Source organism: Patiria miniata, unplaced genomic scaffold (assembly GCF_015706575.1).
Source record: "Patiria miniata isolate m_02_andy unplaced genomic scaffold, ASM1570657v1 HiC_scaffold_24, whole genome shotgun sequence".
Classification (NCBI taxonomy): Eukaryota; Metazoa; Echinodermata; class Asteroidea; order Valvatida; family Asterinidae; genus Patiria; species Patiria miniata.
Window position 1 is genome coordinate 12714863 of NW_024037063.1, and position 23684 is coordinate 12738546.

At 39.7% G+C, this 23684-nt stretch overlaps 1 protein-coding gene across 1 annotated transcript in view; it reads right to left on the bottom strand.

Moving 5' to 3' along the window:
* Positions 1–23684, bottom strand: part of LOC119732122 (phosphatidylinositol 4,5-bisphosphate 3-kinase catalytic subunit alpha isoform-like) — a 49765-nt gene that overhangs the window by 18809 nt on the left and 7272 nt on the right. The window contains exons 3-5 of the mRNA XM_038205516.1: positions 22132–22341; positions 2444–2691; positions 1434–1667 (exon numbers count right to left, since the gene is read on the bottom strand). Coding sequence (XP_038061444.1) covers positions 1434–1667; positions 2444–2691; positions 22132–22341 — 692 coding nt within the window. The remainder of the gene's footprint in view (positions 1–1433; positions 1668–2443; positions 2692–22131; positions 22342–23684) is intronic.

Genomic DNA, 23684 nt, shown 5'->3' on the forward strand with positions numbered 1-23684 from the left:
CAGCTAAATCAATCACATAACCATCTTTACCCTCACAGGTACCCATTTACTCCTGGGTGGAGAGAAGCAATGAGTGACAAAGTGCCTTGCCCAAGGGCACATGCACCATGACCCCAGGCTGGACTCGAACCCGAAACCCGCAGCTTTACCCGCAGACCACGAATCTAATGCCCTTAACCACGAGGCCACAGCACTCCACATTAATTAATTACTTATAAAAGTTGAACAAACAAAGGGTTTGAACCTGCAACCTCCAGATTACCGTACCAGTGCTCTAACAATTCAAACATCCAGCCCTACGTTGTGCAAGAGACTTGGTTATTGAATGAGTCAGTTTGGTATTCAAACTACACATGTGGGCTTAAAGAGGTTGTGGAATGCTCGAAGACATTTCCGTCATTTTTTGGGTATATGTAGCCTAAGGTGTGATGAAATAAAAACGACTATTGTTTCTGTCATGAAATGAGTACAAAGGGTACTTTTGAGAGCTATTTTTCAGGTCCTGTTCGACCCGAACATGCAATTTGTGTAAAAGTCGTCGTTGCGGGCAGCAAACAAAACACAGTAAATCGTGACGTAATAAACAGGACTCGTTTATGCTACTCCGCATCAGGAGTCCTGTTTATTACGTCACGATTTATTGTGTTTTGTTTGCTGCCCGCAACGACGACTTTTACACAAATTGCACGTTCGGGTCGAAACAGGCATGACAGGACTTGAAAAACAGCTCTCAAAAGTACCTTTTGTACTCCTTTTATGACAGACACAAAAGTCGTTTTTATTTCATCACACCTTAGGCTACATATACCCGAAAAATGACGGAAATGTTTTCGAGCATTCCACAACCTCTTTAAGATTCAACTTTCTTCAGTTTGGTATAAACGGAGACAATGTTAGTACAGGCAATGGTAACTAAATCTGACAACAACAAAAAACAATGTAAGGTGGTTTTGGACATTCTACTTTTATCATGAAAACAGAGACAAATCGTAACTGTCCACCTACATCCACATTTAAATTGTGCACTGGAGCGTGATAATAAAAAAATATATAGATTTTTAAACTTTTTTTATATTTATTTAAAAAAAAAAATTTTTTATAGAAATGATTGGTTTGTGGTATTTTCCTTCAGCTCAGAAACATTAGAATGACTGACAATTCCAAAAATGGCAAATTTTAGTAGGTCTACTTTATAACCTGCTTGATGAAAATGGTTGAATGACTAAATTTAAAAAATGAATTTGAGGAGGGGAGTAGAAGTGGATTGAAATTTGTCATCATTGTTAAGCTGAATTTTTCCCAAACGCATTAACTTCAAAATTCGAATTTTGTTTTACAGCTGTTTGGTGGTGGATGCTCCCAAATGTCATTGCAATTTTTTTCTCTCCAAATGTGGCCCTGTACCCATGACACAATGTATGTAATGTACCAACCTTGTCAAGTTCCTTGACGTTGACATACATTGCACAGTTGATCTTGACCTTGAAGTAGTCACTGACGTCCCACAGACACTTCGCCTGCAGGTTGTCCCTGGGGAGGGTGGGCGGAGCCCGCCTCATGTAAGAGGGGAGGGGGAAGGTCACCTCAGGCAGGCTGTTCAGGAGGCTGTCCCGTGCCATCAGGATCAGCTTGGGGGTCTTCTTACGGAGGATGCATTGGCGGATGTACTGTTGGAAAAACGGCAGAGATCTTTATTAAAAACTGCAACGCAGGTGGCGCATATGGAACACCATACTTTTTATCAAGTCTTGGGACCAACAGACAGACCAGCCGACTGACCGACCGGTCACCAAATGACATGTACATGTAGAAGCTCCAATATTAGATAAGCAATTTTTTTTCTAGATGCTTAAAGGGAATGTACAACATTGGCTTTTGCTGCAATTTTTAGAAATAAGTGCATTTGGAGGATTTATATGTTTTAGCAAATATTGTTAAACTGACTTGTTTCACCTTTTTGGCTTGTTGATGCTGGAAAAACCAAGAAAACCAATTATATTCTTGTAGTCTGGTTCCCTGACCCCACTTAAGATGAAATGGAGCAATTTATAGACTTTGGGGAATTGTGCGGTCAGAGTATCAATTTAGCTGGCTTGTACCCATTCACAGGTGAGTAATCAATTGCAAAGAAGATGTGGAATAACTAAATATAAGAAATATGGAGTAGTTTTTGAAAATAGCCAGTTTTCTCCAACGCTGGTCGGCCGACCAGCGTTGGAAAAATACCATTTTTCTTGAAAATGACAGCACACCAGGAGCCACAATTTTACAGTTCCTTAACAATCCAGTAAGGTATTTCGTGATAAGTGGATCATTTCGTTTTTTTGATGTTTGCAAATGTTGTATCTTCCCTTTAACAAAATGTCTGTGCATAACATCTCTGCAAAATTGGTTCCTGTAAGGTTGTGAAGGTGTCTACGTGGTTCAGGATTTAACAACAAACCTTAAATTGCGATATGGGGTAGTTGTCCATGATGTACTCGTCGCAGCCGCAGACTTTAAGGACGTAAGTGCCCTTGTACTCCTCCACGCAGCGCTGCTGCTGATTGGGCGACAGGGCCATGCTCTCTGTACGTTTGCGGATCGTCTCGGCGATGATGTCCTCGGGTTTGCAGTCGTGGGCGATCTTGCAGGTGTAGCTCATGCTGTCGCCGCTGGAGGAGATGACCCAAATGCAGATGGTGACCCGACCTGGAATGGGGAGGATTTTTGAAAGAAGACAAAACAAGGTTTCCGTTTACTCGTACATAGCTGCTTTTCAGTTGGTTCTTGTAGGAAACTGTTTTGTAATTATTCCCTAAAGAACAAAAACAAAAAAACTTAGTGTGTTGGGGCAGTATGGCGGTACATGAATTAACAGGCAGGATTATTTTGCAAAAGTACAGGAACTAATGGTGAAAGGGGCACAGAATACTTAAAGTTCACCTTTGTGTCTCATTTACATTCATTTGCAGTCTTTTATTGGCATTTTTAAGCGTGTTTAAAGGGAATATACAACATTTGCAAATATAGAAAAACAAAAATACCACATTTTTACGAAATACCTTACTACATGTACTAGGATGTTGATAAATGTCAGTCTAAAGCATCCTGTAAAATTATGGCACCTGGTGTGAAGTCGTTTTCAAGAAAAGTGGTATTTTTGCATCAATTTCCAACGGTGGTCGGCTGACCACCGTTGGAAAAACCTAACTATTTTTCAACTACTGCTCCAAATTTACCATTTTTTTCAGTCCAAATTTTGTTTGCTATTGGTTACATGTTCATGTTCGGGTGCAGGCAAGCTAGACTGGTTCCCTTACCTTACAATGTTTCGGCATCTTTAAATTGATCCTTTTCATTTTAGTGGAGTCAGGAAACCAGACTACTTGAACTTTTTGTTTTTCTTGTTTTTCCTAGCATTTTCGAACACAAAACTTCAAATATGTCAGTGCAACAATATTTGATCTATTATACATGTACTAAAATAACCCCTCAAATAGTTCATTTCTGAAAATTACAGCGAAAGCCAATGATGTACATTGTACATTCCCTTTAAGGCCAACTTTTTGGGGGGGGGTGGGATTGGGGAGGGGGTTGCTAAAGCTATTTGCATAATCATGGGCAAACCAATGATGTCATCCTAGGCACGTGTATGTACATGTGGGTCAACGAACAAAGTTTATGCACTCATGTTTTCACAATGATGTAAATGTTCACATGTACAAGTACATTTTTCAGTTGCATAATTTGCACACTAAATCCTCAAATATCTAATGTGTGCCTGAAGTGACATCACAGTAATGGGTGTGTGGCTGTGCATTAGAACCGGGTACCTACATGTACATGTATGTACCTGACCGTTGATGTCAGGAACCGGTTCCAGATTATGGGATCGGGTACCCGTGATTAACCAACTTTACAAATTACTTAGTAACTTCTCAGACATTGAAAAAGAAAAGTTTTGAATGTCATTTGTGGGCAATTTAAAAAAATGAAAACCAGGCTACACGGGAAAACAAATCATAAATGTCACATTTACGATGCTCAAGAACGTTGCAGCTTACACCGTAAAGCTATAAAATCACTACTTGTATCTTGCTGTATCGATGCACAGATGTGGCAGAATTACGATGCAGACCTTTATAAACAACAAGCTGAATTACCCGATCATAGATCGGGTAGGGCGTATTTGTGTTGGGGTTGAAAGTGTGGGGAGTTAAATGTAAGTGGGGGATTTAGTTGAGAAGACATGTAGCTATAGAAAAGCAATTGACGGTGACGCGATCTGAGGAAATTTCTGAGAACGTACGATAGTAAAACAAAAGATCATCTTTTAAACATCATTTTCGAGTTTGGAGTCATTGAATCAGCTGTTCTGAGCAAAAGAATATTATAGTAGGCTACAATTTTTATTCGGGGAAGAAAAAGTGGGGGTAGGGAACCAAACGATATTGCCCGCTTTAAAATGTTGGGGTGGGGGTCCCCCGTCCCCCAACGATTGACGCCGCGCCCATGATAATTATGTACCATGGCATGTATAACTGTCTGTAAATTTTCCCGTTGGTCTGTTAAATTGCATTTTGTGAGGCAGTCGCGTTTGTTAATGTGAGAAAACTGAGTTGAATTACCGTATAGTACACAGGCGAAGGCTGATTGTACTGTTTTGACAATAAATCATAATGGAATAAAACGTGATACACAGGCGAAGGCTGATTGTACTGTTTTGACAATAAATCATAATGGAATAAAACGTGAAGGTGGCATTTGCAATAAAAATGTTGAGTGTGATACCATAAAATTACATAGTCTGAATCATGGAGGAAGGTCATTATGAAGGTACAGTATTGGACTCTTCAACAAACGTAAACTTGAACTTCTTACAATTTGCGAGACCTGCGAGGAAAAAGTCGATTTAACTATTTTATTCAAGTTGGCATGGTTCAACCATAATATAAGCAAGGCCAAACAGCCAACAACCGCCAATATTATTATTTATGCACTCTTCGTTATTCCAACCCAACCTAGTTCAAAGATCACAATATTTGAAGCAATGCATCGATCCCTCGTTGATTTACCCGATCATAGATCAGGTAGGGCGTAGAGTTGGGGATGAAAATGTGGGGAGATGAATGTAATTGGGGGATTTAGTTGAGAAGACATGCAGTTATAGAAAAGCAATTTCTGTGGTGCGATCTGAGGCAATTTCTGACCACTAACAATTATGTACCATGGCAACAGTCTGTAAATGTTCCCGTTCTGTTAAATTGGCATTTTGTGAGGCAGTGGCATTTGTGGGAAAACGTACTTGAAAGGCTTGCCGTAGTACACAGGCGAAGGCTGATTAGGAAGGTCATAATTAAGTTTCAGTATATTGGACTCTTCAACAAACGTAAACTTGAACGTCTTACAATTTGCTAGCCCCATAAATGTGGCCTATTTACTGGACTGCCTCCGTAAACATAGGCCACACATCCACATGTACAAAAACGTGTCGACTTTGCCAAATTTTGATTTCCACATTGAGGCTTACTTTGTAGGTTTTTTTTGCTTTAGAAGCATTCTCACCCTCTATATAGGCTAATCAGAAAGTGCTGCCTTTTCCAGATGTCTAATTTTTGTGAAATTTCATGTTGAAATTTTGATACGCAAACGTGTGCAAATGTATCTGGAAATTTCACGAAAAATGGACATCTGAAAAAGGCAGCACTTTCTGATTAGCCTATATAGAGGGTGAGAATGCTTCTAAAGCAAAAAAAACCTACAAAGTGAGCCTAAATGTGAAAATCAAAATTTGGCAAAGTCGACACGTTTTTGTACATGTGGATGTGTGGCCTATGTTTACGGAGGCAGTCCAGTAAATAGGCCACATTTATGGGGCTAACAATTTGCGAGACCGTCTGCGAGGAACTTGTCGAGTCAACTGTTATTCAACTTGGGGCAACCATCTATATAAGAGCAAATTTTACTCGGCCTCCGAGAAATGTTTGCTCCTGAAACGATCTGAGACCGCGGTCTTTCGCGACGCCAAAATCGCTCCACGTCCGTGGAAAAATGTGGAGGGTGTCTTCCGCCGGATCGGACACATTTTCGTTGATTTTTTGTGTGACTGCGTTTAAGATCTCGATGTTTGAAGCAATGCATCGATCCTTCGTTGATCCCAGACAGGCCCCCGAAATTATAACGCAACACTGTGGCGGGCAGCGAACTCACAACGCTCAGCCTTGGTGGAAGCATGGAGCTGTATTAACACACGATGGAAGCAACAGAGCACTATACACGTCACTCACATGCTTGTGCTTCAAATCATGCAAATAGCGAGCACCGTAGACCCAACCTCGTTTCCAGGGTGTGGAGCAGGCTGCAGTACGCGTTGCCATCGACAGTTTTGCATAGCCCGGAAATACTACGCAGTGTAGACTTTCGATTGGTCAGACCGCGCAAGGCAATACTTAATGTGTAGTCCTTCTGAGTATTCGTTGTACACGGCGCAGGGGCGGCAAGCGAAGCATATGAAAGAATAGGGGCACTTGGTGGCCACGCACCATGGAGAAAAAATATTTTATCAAGGTCACCCCATAACACAATTTGGTGAACGCTTTTGCAGAACGGCTGAGTAGAACACGTAAACGAAACCCCTACGTTGACCTCGCTGACCTCGCACAGTCTAGACACGCAGAGAAGCCAGCACAGGGGGCGGCCAGGCAGTCAACGTGAGAGCGCACACGACGGCAAATTCCTGCGAAAAACGCAGTCACGAAAAATCGACGAAACGGATCGCCGGTCCGTACGGGAAAATCAGGACGACCCGAAGTGTCCGACCCGGCGGAAGACACCCTCCGTATTTTTCCACGGACGTGGAGCGATTTTCGCGCAGCGGGAGCCCGCGGTCTCGGATCCTTTCATGAGCAAACATCGTCTCGGGGGCGAGTAAACTTCTCTCTTATATATATAGATCTGTACAACAACTTCCGAGATTTGAATTTTGGAGTTGGGTTTCTTTAACGGGTTCCCATACTACCCGTAAATGCACACCCCTTGTCAGGTGTCTAAGAAAAGCAACAAAATTGGAAATTGGGAGGGGAAAATTCAATTTAACGAAATTTCAAATAAAATGTGTCATCATTTTTCAAACATTTCAAAGGCGCATGCACATTTGCACAAAATATGGTTTAATAAAACAAATTCATTAAAGGCCTCTTTTAACTCTCTTAATGAACAAAAACTACAATGCAGTCAAGGAAATGTTCATCATTACATGTAAACTGATATTATCTGCTCAATTTGTGGTCCTACCAGGTATACCGGTATGCGTTATTTGTATGGCATTATTGACATTTTATTTTCGTGGCAGTAATTACTGAGTACAAAAATAAAATGTCACGCCGGATATTTGGGGTTTCAGGAGAATGAAAAAACCTGTTTACATGCAAACCCCCTGGATAATGTCACGACCTTTCCTGCTTTTAGTTGGTCTCTTTGGCAATGAGCCAAAAAGTAGTGTTTCTATTGGCACGATGCCAAGTATGTATGTTATTTTTTTTGGAACTTTGCCAAAAAGAGGTGTTTTTGTTTTGTTTTCTATTTTTGTAACTATTGGGCAAGTGCTGTTCAAAACAACAATTTTTTTGGCACTGTTCCAATGTTTTACTGGCACTGTGCCAATCTGATTCGTCTTCCCGGCCCGCTGGCTAGCTGGCTGGCCGGAGATACTATTTAAACATGGCCTTGTCTTTAGGTGTCTTCAGGGAACGTCACAGCTGAAGACTGTGGGAGTAATTGTGATGGATTTGTGGCTTCAAAATGCTCATTACTTGGTAAATTGCTTGGCACGAGTGCGCCATATGTAAACTAAATTGTGTTTGTGTGAATAAAATTCACAAACATGTATTTCGCTTTTTATCCACTGTAGCTTCACATACACCCATCTACCCCCACACAAATACTGGAAGTTGTATCCTTGTAGAGTCATTTCTTTGTTCTCGTGCATTTAACATGTTTAAGTTTTTGAGTTTGAAAGTGTACTTTCAAAATGCTCCTATTTTAACCAGAATTAATTTCCTGGGAATAAATTCGGACTTTATATCTCTTGCATAAAATACGTCAATTTGCGACAGATCAACACACCTTGGAAATTCCTAGTGTTTGAGTAAAATCCATATATCTATTTCGTGATAACCTTGTGGAGACGTACAATGTATTCACCTATAGAAATTGCCCTGTGGAGACGTACCGGTATACAATCTTTTGTTCCCTATTGTGCACATGTCTCCACAGGGTACCGTGTAACAGATCACTCCCACAAAAAGGAAAACAAAAACCACTTCCAAAATAAAATACAAATATTATTTTGGTGAACAATATTTTACACACTGGCAAAGTAAAAAAAGAACCTTTTTTTATGTTTTTCTCTTCAAAAATTACATGCACTTCACATATTTATGATTTCTTTTCAAAGGTACATGTACGTGTAGATAGTTTCTGATTCGAAAAGATCTGATTCTAGAACTACCAGTAATTGCCGTTTTCCTTTGAAATTATCAGTATCGTTTATCGGTTTTGATCTGAATGACAATTAATGACATTTTTTTAAGCAATTTTTACTCTTAAACCCTAACATTTCCAAATCATCCAAAATCCTCTTTGCAAAATGGAGGATTTTGCAGGATTGAGGCAGTGGTCACCGCTCCAAGGACCACATTCAAGCAATAACAGATGATTTTGGAGGATTGAGGCTGCATGCAATTTTTACATGGAGGCAATTGGAGGATTTTGCAGGACTGAGATTGCATCCTAGCAAAAATGCCTAGGAAGTTAGGGTTAGCTAATGTTTGCTTGGGGGGGGGGGGGGGGGGGGGGGGGGGGAGGGGGCAGGGGGAAAGGGAGATATTTATGTATTGCATTTTTTCAAATCATAATCTTCCTTTAAATATGGTGACCTACATGTACGTACAGGTATACGTGTAGGCCCTAATGGTACCATTAAGGAGACACGTTATCCTAATTTCTTCGCATGATGGGAGACATCGGTCATTAGGGAGACATTTTCATGTCTCCCTAATGTCACAGCCCCCCTTTAGATGCACAATTTTACTGTCGCAATTAGATTATATTTATTGCTCATGGTCTACTTAGGGAACATACCGAAATTCGTGGAAAAAGGACAAGGAAATATTGGGTTAGGGCACATTTCAGTTTGACAAATTTTGTGCACAAGTCTATGGGGATGTCTCCCAAATGTCCAATTGTATGTACATGATACGTGAGTATACATTCATATTAAAAAAAATACTACATTTACATATCGTGTCTACGTGCAATGCATTTTTGTCAGACATCTCTCGCTCAATGGCCACGATTGCAATTTTCGCCTCAGCTGCGTCTGATTAATACAAAATCTCGTCTGACACCTGCACCCTTAAATTGTTGAGAGAGATAACAACGGCCTGAAATTACACCGTGTCGAGGACGTGATGAGCAGTCTGCGCGCAGGCCTTGCGGGCAGAAGCTCCCATAAACAAGCCCAGACAAAAAATGTATATTGTGCAGTGCGCCAGGATTTCAGGACAACTTGGAGAATGGAGAATGGGAAAATGTGAACTTAGGCTCAGGACTTAAAGTTGAGGTTTTACAAGGTTTCATGAGGTTTTATGAGGTTTTATGAGGTTTTATGAGGTTTTACGAGGTTTTATGAAGTTTTGTGAGGTTTTATGAGGTTTTATGAGGTTTTACGAGGTTTTGTGAGGTTTTGTGAGGTTTTGTGAGGTTTTATGAGGTTTTACGAGGTTTTACATGTAAGTATGAGGTTTTGTGAGGTTTTACGAGGTTTTGTGAGGTTTTGTGAGGTTTTATGAGGTTTTACGAGGTTTTATGAGGTTTTATGAGGTTTTATGAGGTTTCACTGGTTACCTGAGGTTCCGCCTACAATCCCGGCCAAAATGGTTGGGACACTTCCTGTGCCTGCCACGGTCACCCAATTCCCCCGCTCAATGTTGTTCTCTCCAGCTGATGGAGCACACACTGCGCAATGAGAGACAACATTGAACGGGGGCCGGGGGGTTGGGGGCCCAGCGAGATTTGACCAGGATTGTAGAGCGACTGCTTGTCCAATTTGCATTTTTCTGTTTCATGTGCATAATATGTACATGTTCATTATACAGCCAACTTAGAAAAAATTTAGCTCAGACTTTATTTTTTGAAACTGCAAAAACGGGTATTGTTACAAAGGTAGAAGAATTATGGAGTTAAAATCCCAGGCAAAAAAACAAAAAACATTCAGACAAATCTTCTTCGTGTTGACGACAAAAGATGTCTTTGATCTTGTACATTATACAATGTATGTATAAGGGTCTTACGTAATTAATGTGGACATTAATTAATGTGAACATATTTTTAATGAAATTAACAAAACATCTTTTTTAACTGGTCAAACAAAAAATAAGTGCATGAAGTGCACTTATTTTTTTTCAAGGAATATGTGACAAATTCTATTTCTAATTAAGATCTTGATTACCATCAAGAAAAGACCTTTTTCTTTTAATAGTACATTGTAAATTTAAAATCTCAGTCAGTAGTACATGCATAAAGTGTACAATGTACATGTACGCAGTACGTATGTACATGTATCGATAAACAGTTGAAAATTCCTTCTTTACTGAATAAAAAAAATGGGTAGGCTTAATAACTCGGTCAACTTTTTTTATAAGTAAGTAAACAATGAATAATGCAACAGTTTTATTGACTAAATACATACTTCAGACATTTTTTGCGAAATATTATTGAGGATTTTAAAGAAATTCAGTACAGACATTAAACATGTACGTAACCAGAAACCAATTTTTATTTTTGGCTCTGCAGGGTGCACGATATTTATTTTCTCAACGAGCCTTGCAGGTTCCCAATTACGCTAGCAGAGGGGGGGGGGGGGGAGGGAGGAGGGATGTGTGTTTGTCTCAGTTAGCCAATTAATGAGCTGTCTGCAGCGACGTCTTGCTTGGAAAATCAATTTTTGTTTCTGGTTTGTGACAGTGCTGTAAAGGTCGTTATGGTAAGATATATTGAAGGAACTCCAGTGGGGGTAACATATGTACATGTACATCCTCACACTTTGTACATTGTTCCGGTACATGTATCCCATAAAAGGTTTTTTGACCATTTTTTTAAATGATTTTTTAGTAGCTAATGTAACAGATTAATAAGGGAATTAATATGTGCTTGGCTGGTTTTAAAGGGAATATACAACATTTGCAAACATCGAAAAACAAAACCTAACTAGTCTGTTGATAAATGACATGCTAAAGCATCCTGTAAAATTATGGCACCTGGTGTGAAGTCTTTTTCAAGAAAAATGGTATTTTGTATAAATTTCCAACAGTGGTCGGCCGACCACTGTTAGACTGGTTCCCTTAACTTACAATATTTTCCGGCATCTATAAATGGATTCATTTCATCTTTAGTGGAGTCAGGGAACCAGACTACTTGAACATTTTTGTTTTTCTTGGTTTTCCCAGCATTTTTAACACAAAACATCAAACATGTCAGTGTAACAATATTTGATCTATTATACTAACCCCACAAATAGTTCATTTCTGAAAATTACAGCAAAAGCCAATGATGTACATTCCCTTTAAACAAACTTTTAAAACTGGCCAAACACATTTATTTTCATGATAAATTTACCGGTACCTTTCGGTCAAAAAGTCAAAAACAAGTCAAAAGTTCAGAAATTTCCAGCAATTTTGTCCAACAATTTACTTCATGTTTTGTGAAATACCCCTCTGGCCATGTCTATGGCACAGTGCTAAAAATATCCTTACAATTGAAGTTGGCGCACACGCGGCACGTACTGCGCAATGAGGCGCAGAATGCACGTATTGACCTATCACTGTTTGTGAGTTAGCCACGCCCCTTAGACAACCCTATGGAAATTTCGGACACTAAGTATTGCTTGTCTCAGATTTTGAGCATTCGGTGTCCTTTTGTATGTAATTGGACAATATTTCACAAGCTGCGTTGACACAATTCTAACGTGATTCTACCGCGATGCGTCAATTGCGCTTATAAAACCAGCCAGTGTTTTATCAGCGTTCAGCGGTTTAAAACCACCCACGTGACGGGCTCTTGGAATGGGTAAACTGTCTCAGGTAATTATGAATAGATACATGTACAAAATGGTTCTTAAAGGGAATATACATCATTTGCGTTTGCTGTAATTTTCAGAAATGGATGGAATTGGGGGGTTGGAAATATATATAGCAAATATAGTTACACTGACTTTTTTGAGGCTTTGGGTTCGAAAATGCCATAAAAACCAAGAAAAACAATCATTTTCCTGTAGTCTGGTTCCCTGACTCCATATCAGAAGAAACAGAGCAGTTTACATACATTGGGGAAATGTAAGGTCAGGGAACCAGTCTAGCTGGCTTGTACCTGTTCATATAGGTGTGTAATCAATTGCAAACAAGTGTGATGGTCAATTGGGGCCAGTATTTGAAAAAAGCCAGTTTTTTCCAACGCTGGTCGGCCGACCAGCGTTGGAAATTGAAACAAAAATACCACTTTTCTTGAAAATGACAGTATACCAGGTGCCATGATTTTACAGGATGCTTTACACTGTCATTCACTAACAGTCCAGCAAGGTATTTCAAAATGATTTGGTAGTTTTATTTTTGATGTTTGTAAGTGTTGTATTTTCCCTTTAATAAGGAAGTGAGACTAGACAATCTCAGATGGAGCTTGATAAAGCTCTTGAAAGAGTGAGGGTTGTAGGATCGTGGTAGAGAGTTCCACAATTTGGATGTGCGGACAATGAAGGATGATGAGTGGGAGGCCTAGGTATTGAGAGTGTGAAAGGGTGAGCATTAGTGGCAGATCTTGTAGGGAAAAAAACGAGTAAAAAGATTTAGGCCACAAAAAAGTCTCCAGTTTCAGGTAGGCACGCGTGTCACTGTAGCCATGCGCGTCGGCAAAATTAAAAAGGTTTTTTTTGGCAATGAAAGATGATGTCTCAAAACTGCCAAATTCACTGGTTTGACTGGAATCCTGCTGCTGCACAATTTTAACGTGTTTTTAGATGGGGTTACGATCGAGTATAAGCTTTATGTGGCCCCTCTGGACTCCCATATATTTGCACTAAGTTTAGTCGAGCACCATTTGCAGTTATCAGTTTGATGACTTCCAATTCCGCCCCCCGTAAGATTCCGGCCATCGAGTGACGAAAATGTTTGAAACTCGGTACATGCATAGAGCAACTCTTCATGAACATACCCAAGAAATTTCATGACATGTGGGTCAAAGGGTTTTGGAATTATGGCTAATTAATTATTCATAAGTACGAATGGTAATTCTGGTCTGTGTACACGACGTATATGGGAAAATTAAGTTTTCACGGCTCGTAGCGTCAGAAAAGTTTTCGCTGCGCGACAACCCCTGGTCCGATTTTTATATTTTTGGTGTCAAAAGATGCGCAAGGCTCGAGGCTAAAAAGTCCTAACAGCTCAGGTCGCGAAAAAGTCGAGGGGGGCAGATTCCGCCCCCCCCCCGGCCCTTTTAGGGTTAATATGTACAATGTGCACATGCACTTGTCATTTCAGTACAATGTAAAAATTAGTTTACATTTCAACAGAATTGTTTCAGCATCCAAAAATGTTTAAAACTCTCATTTGTCACTCTTATTATTTAAAAATGCACGCTATAAAAAAATAGACAAAAATACACCAGAAAAAAACCTGCCAAATGCTTACAAGAACTCTAAAAGCCTAAAGGGTCCGGACTCGTACTTAATGAGATAGACAAGACGGCAAAGCTTTCTACTTGATGATCCAGATTAATTTCATCCTTTCTGAACCCTTCGGGGGCCCGCTGACTGTCCCAATCATACCCTTCATCTTTTTGTCTCCCCGTGTAGCGGTCCAATAAGGAAATTAATTCCGTTTGCTGTTGGAGAGCCGGAGGGGCCCAGAATTACGACATATCTTGGGAATGGGGACTCTGTGGGCTCCAGTGACAGCAATTAATTCACCGAGAGAGGGAAAAAAAAATAGGAAAGTCGCGGAAGACTCGGGGCGATTCAGAGACTGGCCTCTTTGTTTCTTGAGAAACTGGAAATATTACAAAAAAAGCGGAAATTGGGTTTTTAAAGTTGCACTCCCCGTGCTCTTCAACAAATTCAACTTTTTTTCTCTTCATAGATATTCATCCTGTACGTGTATGTTTTATTCCAACCCAACAGAATTTTTTCTTTTCTTTTTGGGATGTCTGGAACCCTCTGAAAAGAAAGGGTTTTCATTTTGGGAACAAACAGATCCATTTTGTGAGCAGACTGATTCCCGGGCCATACATTATCGCTACTGATTGTGGGGCGGGAACCAGCCTACCCCCAGGAGAATGGAATTAATGTCTGGCAAAGAATTTATCTTTTGTATACAGCTAGAAAAAATAGCCATGTACAGCAGGAATTTGTTGCACGCGGAGTGCAACTTTAAAGAGCAAATGGTGAACTAAGTACAAAATTCAAGATAATCAGGTTAACCCCCCTGCTGTTTAAAAGGTCACAAATGGTCAAAGTTTCCTTCCACTTTATTGATACATTGTTGAAGAACGAAAAGTTAATTTTCACTGACGTTTTTGTTTTTCTGCTAGCATCAAACGAGAGCACATTGTACCAATGTAACAAAATGTTTGTATATTTTAATATATGAAAAAAATGAATATAGGATCCTTAAAAAGTGCTGCAAACTGCATTGTACTTACTGACTGAATTGACCTGATATATAACACGTACCGGTATGTACACGTGCATTGTACAAATTAATACAAAAAATAAAGATAATCGGAAATAACTTTTAAAAGTAGGATATAAACATCCACACAACTATCCTTTCAAAACTGGGCGTTTTTGTGTTATTCCAGTATTATGCGTGCGAGAACGAATTTCGGGGTCCACTTTTGCGACCCCATAAATTCGAGCTGTTTGGATGCTACATGTAGTTGTGATTTCATTCGTACGCGTAAAGTGTTCACCTTTTGCGGACGTTGAAGAAAACAATTTTTTGCATTGGTGATTGGTCACCTCTGTTCCCGAGACACACAACATGTATAGCGTACATGAGAACGACACGAAAAACGTATTCGTACTCTGTCATGTCCGATGTAAACAAGCGGGTTTTTTTGGTCTTTTCTCGGGAACGGTAAGACATTAGGTTGGTTTCCTTTCAACCAGATGTTTGAAATACATGTACATGTATGTAGGCTAGTAAACAATCCAAAACATAACATTTTCGGGGATTTCAGGACCTACCGGGGTAGTGCCCCTTTAAGTACATGTACAACACCCTTGTTATTTCAAACCATTCCAAGAACTGTGAATAAGGCACATTTTTGTACCAGCCAATTGACACACACAGTGTACTGGAGTCTTCCACAAGCTGGATATAGCATCATCTACCACACCACAGCCCCCCCCTCCAACATGTACTTGAATGACCTCATGATGAACTTAACAGGACCTGTATGTACTGTACAATTCCACATGACCCCTCTGGTACAGTGTGCAGTGCTGTAAACAACAGTAAATCTCCTTGGACAGTCCACAACACCAGACTTGTTTTTGCCTGTGGGGCTCCCAAATGAATATTGATGTCTGCACAGCTGGGATGTTGTGGCTTGTCAGTTGTCTTAGGTGTAAACAACCATGTTCGGGTCATCCTGGCAAATTCCAAGGTGCCAGACTTTATTAGAAAAAGCCCCCCAGGCTTCCTTGAGATGCTGTGTTCATGATGTTTGCGCCAGAGGATTAAAGATGTACTTTTAGGATGTGACCTTTACATGTTCAACAAAAAAACACATCTAAATCTGTTACGAAATTTTCCAAAATGTTTTAACGAAACCCGAATTATTACCTTCTCGCGATCTTCCTTTGACCATGGAGGAAGGAATCATGGTTAAACATACATAGCACACATAATTAACGATGTTTGCAAACTTATCGAATTTACAAAACCATAGTTTTTTAATACTTTTTTAACGATTGCCCGCTATTTATTATGTCAATCATTGTTGATTCATCATGTCTATCACGCCGGTTTGCAGACATGATGGGCAGGCGTCTGCCTCTGTGAAATGGCTAAACGTTTAAATGTTTAAACAGTATTTATAAAAGCTGAATGTTTACAAAATTAAACGCAAAGTCACATTACCGGTATCTCCTGAAGTTTTTGTGCTCCTCAAAAAAATTCACATTTTTTTTCATTAAACTAATCAGGTACCGGTCGTATGTTTCATTTGAACTAACATTTGAACACTTTTTTTTCATTTTGGTCTAATTGCAACTCTCTGAAAAAAGGAGTTTTTTTAGGGGTGCTTTGGTGCAAAAAAAAAAAGATTGCCCTGCGAGTAGACCAGACTGGTTCCCTATTGATTCTGATAGTGAGGCAGGAACCAGTTTAGGTACCTTGTAATAATTGACTTATTGTAAGCTTTTATTGGAATGAGACATTGCATACAAAAATTGTCTACAATCATACATTTAATGATCAAATAAATTTAAAGATTCTTACAAGGTCATGTAAAATTTTGCCTTTAAAACAAGGGGAATTTTGTTTGTTTGTTAAATATTAATGCAAATGGCTGAACAGTAATCTCCAATTCAAATGCACCCCAGTTGGATGCGTTGTCATGGTAACAACACTGCACCACAGCAAAAATGGCCTTACATAAACTCACACTGTTAATATTTAAACATTTCCTTTTTTGCGGCAATTAACTTTTTCTGCTTCCTAGAGAATTGCTTAAGTCTCCTTTGAGAAGAAGAATCAGGCCGGGCCATGTTTCGTTTTGTAAAAAGCTCTTTACTTAGACTTTATACCGCAAGTTTCCCAGCAAGATTCACAGAGTAAGGCCAACAAAAAGTTATGTTGCGTTTCTGGTAACATTACCTAAGGCCAAAAAAAAAAAGTCTCCAGTTTCTGGTATGCGCGCGCGTCGCCGTACCCATGCGCGTCGGCAAAATGAAAAAGAATTTTTTCAATACAAGATGATGTTTCAAAACCGCCAAACTCACTGGTTTGACTGGAATTCTGCTGCTGCACAATTTTAACGTGTTTTTAGATGGGGTTATGATCGAGAATAAGATTTATGTGGCCTCTCTGGACTCCCATATATTTGCACTAAGTTTAGTCGGGCACCATTTGCAGTCATCAGCCGACATTTGAAGCCAAAAAAAAAAAAAAAAAAAAAACAGGTAAAAAAAAAAAAAAAAAGCCGCGTCGCCGCACCACTTTTGGGGCAAGCTCCATACCAGAAACCGGAGACTTTTTTTTTTGGCCTAAGGAAGGGTTGGTTGGTAGGAAGGTTTTTTTTTTTGTATGCGTACACGCGAACAGAACATGTACTGAAGGACAACTGCAGAATGTATTATAATGAATGTTTATGAGTGCAAAGGTAAGAATCATTTCATTTGGTGACAAATGGGATGCTCCATTCCACTCGGCTCCACCTCATGGAATGGAACATTCATTTGTCACCAAATGAAATTACTCTTTCCATTGCACTCACACAACGTCTGAACACCTACAGTATGACCGTGCAATGGAACTTACAGTGGAACGGAACTTCTATTTTTGCGGTGCGGCCGGGCCGTGGGTTGGGACAAATAATTCAACGACATGTGATCAACGACCCACCAATCAGGTGACGGGGATTCACGCAGGCTTTGCATAAAAGAATACAATTTACTGCGTACTCACAAGTATTCCCGACTTGTATTTGTAGTACTTACTTTTTGCATTTCCAAAAAATACTCCAATTATTATTATTGTGACGCCTCCAAATTGAATAGAGCACTTTACATGTATAACACCTCACCCGCAGATTCTGTGTCTTGATTGGCCGAGAGCGAGTCACATGACACTTTCTATTTTTGCTATCTTTCTGTGCACGGCCAAAAGTACTATAGGCCTACCCGTAGCAACCAAAGTACTATACCACTAGCAACCAAAGTACTATTTCCACAGCGCAGTATTTGTGTGCAAAATAATGCATGCTGGTGTGCGCGTTGCGCGTTCTAAAGAGAGCGCGCCACAGAGTTGGGTTCAAACATTTCGCGAAGGGGTACATGTAGTTTGGAAGAGAGAAATACATTTTCCACCAATTCTGTATTGAAATTGAAGTTTATTTACATAATTTTAAATATTAAAACCAAGCAGAATCTGTGGGTGAAGTGTTATAAAACGAATATTTAATGCTTTATCTCGTGGTGAAGTAAAACTAGCCTCCCTCGGTGATCCATGGAGCATTCTATTTTTCCTCAGCTTCGCCTCGGGAAAATAGAATGTCCATGGATCACTTCGGGAGGCTAGTTTTACTACACCACTCGAAGCATTCAATATTTGTATAATAGTACATGTATTATTAAATAGAGCAAGCTGCTTCTTCGTTTAACCCTCCCCACCAAAAAAATATAATCACAAAACATACACCATATTCTTATAAATATTTTCATTAGATTTATAAACCATGGAGTCTTCAAAAGGGTACACATGCACCATACAGCTCACAAAGCCAGGAAGAAAAACTGGAGGGAAGAGACAAGGACGAACTCTGTCCCTGAGAGACAAGACGACCAAACAAACAAGTGCAGCGCTTGTAACATAAGACGTGTTTGCTAAGAGGTTCTGCCTTTAGCCTGGAGCGAGAAATAAGCCTTGAGGAGGTCGGATGGGAAACGTTAGACGCGTGGAGGGCTTCGCGGTCCAGATGGATCTGTGGCGTTGTAATTAAGGGACATTACGGTGGCACTCGCGTCTTCATAATTTCTATCCCAGCCCACTGAAATGAAAAAATTAAACTGTTCCCCCTTATACATTAGGAAAGGAAATGTTTTTGAAAAAAATTGAGGTTTATGGCCTAAAAATTGAAAATTGTTACAGTTTAATTATGTTAATTTCAATTACGTTTCTTTATGTAGTTTTTGTCTTTAAAAGAGAAAGAAAATTAATAGGCCTATGTGTACAGTTATTTCATTTTTTTCGTTTGTATTTAACATAAATATTTTAATAAATATACAAATGTACTTGTGTATGTATTGTATGCACTGAAATGAAAATATTTAGGCCTAACTGTTCCCCCTTGTACATTACAAACGGAAATGTTATTGAAAAAATTGAGGTTTATGGCCTAAAAATAAAAAATTGTTACAGTTTAATTAGGTTAATTTCAATTAAGTTTCTTTATGTAGTTTTTGTCTTTAAAAGAGAAAAAAAATTAATATGTGTACAGTTATTTCATTTTTTTCGTTTGTATTTAACATTTATATTTTAATAAATACACAAATGTACATGTACTTGTGTATGTATTGTATGCACTTAATGTGAAAAGATGTACTCTATGATAACAAAAAAGGATAGAAAAGTGGACACGATGTGAATACTGAGTGAACGCTGAGGTGTGCATGTAAAAAAAAAATGTTGGGGGAGGGGATTGCTTCATTTTGTTTTCTTGGAAACATTCAAGACAATGCAAAGTGTTGCTAAATCAGGTCATTTTTTGCACATTTTTTTTAATAATAATTATAAATTGTTTTTGTTGTAGAGTATTTTCAAGCCATGTTTGTGTTTAGTGCATCGTTTCAATGATTTAAATGAATACTCTCAGTTGTACAACAAAACGCACAGGTGTGGGCATGTTCATCTATTCAAACCGTGCACGAAAAGTGCCAGAGAACAAAAGAGAACAATCTCGTCCACGATTCTCAGCATACGTCCGCGATTGGGTTCGTGTACAAAACCTATGAGAGTCTTCCTACAAAGTTAGAGTACAAATAAAAGAGGGACAATAGGATGTCCACGATCGCCGGTGTGTACCGGTACACATTTGAATTTGCGTGTTTATGGTGTAAATCAAGGACGCACACGTGCAAGATCGTCGATGAATTTAGGACAGGAACCAAATCAAGAACATCCTCGATTATAAAACGTGTACAAAACCAATGAGAGCTATTGCACAAAAGTTAGGAGTACAGATCTGTATTTATAAGCAAAGGAAAAGGAAAGAGGAACATTAGAAAATCCTTGATTTACACCATAAACAAACCTGTGTGTATGGTGTAAATCGAGGACACACATGTGCAACATCATCAGTGAATCGAGGACAGAAACCGAATCGAGGACTCCTGGGTTGAACGTGTACAAAACAAATGAGAGCTGTTGCGAAAAAGTTGGAGTACAAACAAAGGAGAAGGGAAGAGGAACAAAAGAAAATCCTTGATTTACACCATAAACAAACGTGCTAGTGCATGTGCATGTACCGGTATCTCCAGGATTATACTAAAACAGTTCAGTTCGACTCCTAGGATACATGTACATGAAAACCCTGCAATATTAGCTTGTTGTTTTACTCCTGACTGGCATAAAATAAACATCCTGATTTGGGGATTGACAGAGTTTCACATGGAAGGGATCACGTGGGCGCTGACCAAATTTGGGCTTAGAGAGGAACAGCTGGATTTCCTGGTCAAGTAACTGTTGACTTTCCCTCATGTCCCACAGTTCACTGTGATTTCTAGGGCTTTGGGGTTTATTAATTCAAGGAAAACTAATTTTAAAATGGAACTCGACTTCTCTGTAAATTCGTTTTTGATGAAAGCATCCAATTTCTTTGCACAGGAGGAATCAAACCTCAAAATAATCATTCAACTGGTAGTAACACTTCAGCTGTGGTGTTTTTTGGGCCTTTGGTTCGTGCGTGAGACCTGGCAGAGAATTTAAATACACACACAAAAATGCTGGAAAATCCCAGGCAAATATTGAGAAAGCTGGATACATGTAGCACAGCTACAATATGCAACAGTCCCCAAGTTTCTACACCCCATACTTCTGGAGATACTTCAAGATATAAATTAAAGCTATAGTCCATCATTTGCCCATACGAAAAGTAACTGGCGTAATTATTGTTAAAAAACAAACTTGGTTGAAAGATAGTAAGGGATCTAAACTCCCTGTAAAATTATTCTTTCTGGGAAGCTGTCATTTTGAAGTAATCAACGAAAGAAGGCCTTTCCAACGGTGCGTCTTAAGACGCACCATAGGAAAATTTAAATTAGTAGGTCGTTTTGTTATTCGGCGCAGCGTGCGCAAAGCATTGGCACGACACACAGCCACACACGCGTGGTTGCTATAATTCGTCGGATCAGTGCGCGACGTCGCGTATAGCTGCAATTCAAAACAATTCAAAACATGATTCAGTAACTTTTGATTTGAAATTGAGATCCTAGAATGCTGTTTTTCTCGGAATATACAGCTGAAGCTGAGCTGAAACTTCATCAGGTTAGTTGTTCAGTATTCTTCATAAGATTTTGAACACTTTTGTTGCTTCAAACAAACAAAATGCACAAATTACAAATGATGGACTATATCTTTAATGTCTTGCCGGCTCTACTTTGTGTAGGAAATATTGCTAATTTATTAACTACACCGCATAACTCAAGCGCGTCCCCAGCCTAGTCAGTACATTGTAGCTTGCTAAGAGCGACTATTGATGTATCTGGGTATGTGAAATCAACAAGCAAATTATGGTTAGAAAGCTGAATAGTAAAGAACAACATACAACAACGCCCAAGTGAAAAACCTCAAAATATTTGGAGAAAATTCTAATTTCGAACAAATATCCTGGCGAGTTTTTTGTTGTGCGTAGCAATCCTTAAGTTTGTCCCTTGTTGTGCTGCCCATCCCCCCCCCCCTTAGAAATCGGGGAAGGCAAAAATGAGATTTTCAATTGTTATAAATGCAGTGCCCCCACCCCCTTCAAGAAAATTAGGCCTCCATTATTCAGGCATGCAACTGGGAATTTAGAATAAAACGAGGAAATTCCAAACAACACAAGACTTTGTACAGTGTTTTTCAATTTGTAATGGCATTCATGAGAAGTAAAAAACGAGGAAATCGGCGGATCCAAGGAAAAGTTGCATGCCTGATTTTTGCCGCCACCCTCCCCTATATATAGAACACCCAGGTACACCATAGAATGGATGGGCTATTGAAAATACAAGGAATGTGCATCCGGTTTCCTGTAGAGTGGAGCTTTTAGGAAGGAAAAAAGTAGCTAAGGGAGTTTAAATGTTTATAGAGTTGGAGGAAACGTAACAAGCTCAAGACTTACCCCTGTCCAGTTTTTGCATGATGTGTTTGGGCAGTTCCGGTAAGACGTACATGTTGGGCGGGTAGACGTACATGGCGTGCTCGGTCTTGCCTTGCATCTCCCGCTCCTCAACGACTTCCTTGCACAGCGTCAGGATGTTGCGGCGGAAATCCACGACCTCGGGATCCTTCATGGAGTCAAACTCCGTCACGGGCATGCCAATGGCCGTGCCTAGGATCGGATCAAAGATTTACAATGTAATCTTGATGTGTAACACTCATGAGGCCTCCACTGTGCCAACGCACTACATGCGTGCGCAGACACTCTTGTTTTACTTTACTCCCGAGGACAATGCTTTGTGTTTTTCTTTGTCCCTGTACTATAACACTCCACCATAGACTAAAGCAGAGGACCGTTTTGAACAAAAGACCCAACGCCCGAGGACTGAAAGGATCTGTTGTTCTCCCTTTGTGTGTCTGTCCTCGGGGGTTATGTACATGTAGAACACGTGCACACTGTGAATATATACTACCGGTATGTGCATACATGTACATGTACATATATATATATATAAGATTTGAGGCTTTGCATGGTGGGGTATCGGTATCGTTTCGGTTTTGCGGTAACACCATGTGGTAATAACTACTGCTTAGAAGATATTAGTTCTGAGAAGAACTTGTCCTGCTTATTATCAACTTGCTAAGTAGTTTTTGTTCTGTTTAGAACAGTCCTGCTGTAAGTTCTAAAAGAACTTGTCTTTGGTCTCAACGTTTCGACTAGCCTGCTCTAGTCATCGTCAGGAGACTGAAGATAGTTGGAGACGCTACTCCTTAAGTAGGGTTTGTTAGGATTAGGAGTGCTTGCTGGGCATGCCCTGCTCGCTCGGGTGTGTCAGTTGGTTGTGAGCCATGGGCATTGTGTTGAGGGGTGCCCGCTGAGCGTCCTAAACAGAACAAAAACTACTTAGCAAGTTGATAATAAGCAGGACAAGTTCTTCTCAGAACTAATATCTTCTAAGCAGTAGTTATTACCACATGGTGTTACCGCAAAACAGAAATGATACATATATATACACATGTACATACTTGTACGCATGACTTATTTTCATCCAAATGTGCACAAGACCAGACCCACGTCTTCTTCAGTTAGAAAACACTGACAATTTCAGGATTGCAACTGGACTCTATTTCACTTCAACTTTATCTGAATCTTTGCATGTCAGTTTTTACATTTTGCTCGCACCCCCCGTCCTGCAAACAGGACGCCGGGAAGGGCTGATGAATTAAACCTCTGATTGGATAGATTTTGCGTGACCTGTGACCTGCAAGTCATCACGACCATGACCCTGCAAGGTTTTAAACGGCCGTTAAGACAGAGTCACTACTCTTATATTCCCATTCGGAAATGCTTCTTTTTTTTTTCGTTCAAAAGCGTAATAATGTAGGAAAATCTGTAAAACTTATCCGTTTTGTAAATTTTCAATTTCCGTCACTTGCTAAGGCTCCGTTTCGAATTCACGAAGGGTCAAACTGCATATTATGCGACGTTCAAAATTTGTCCACATGGTCCGCAAT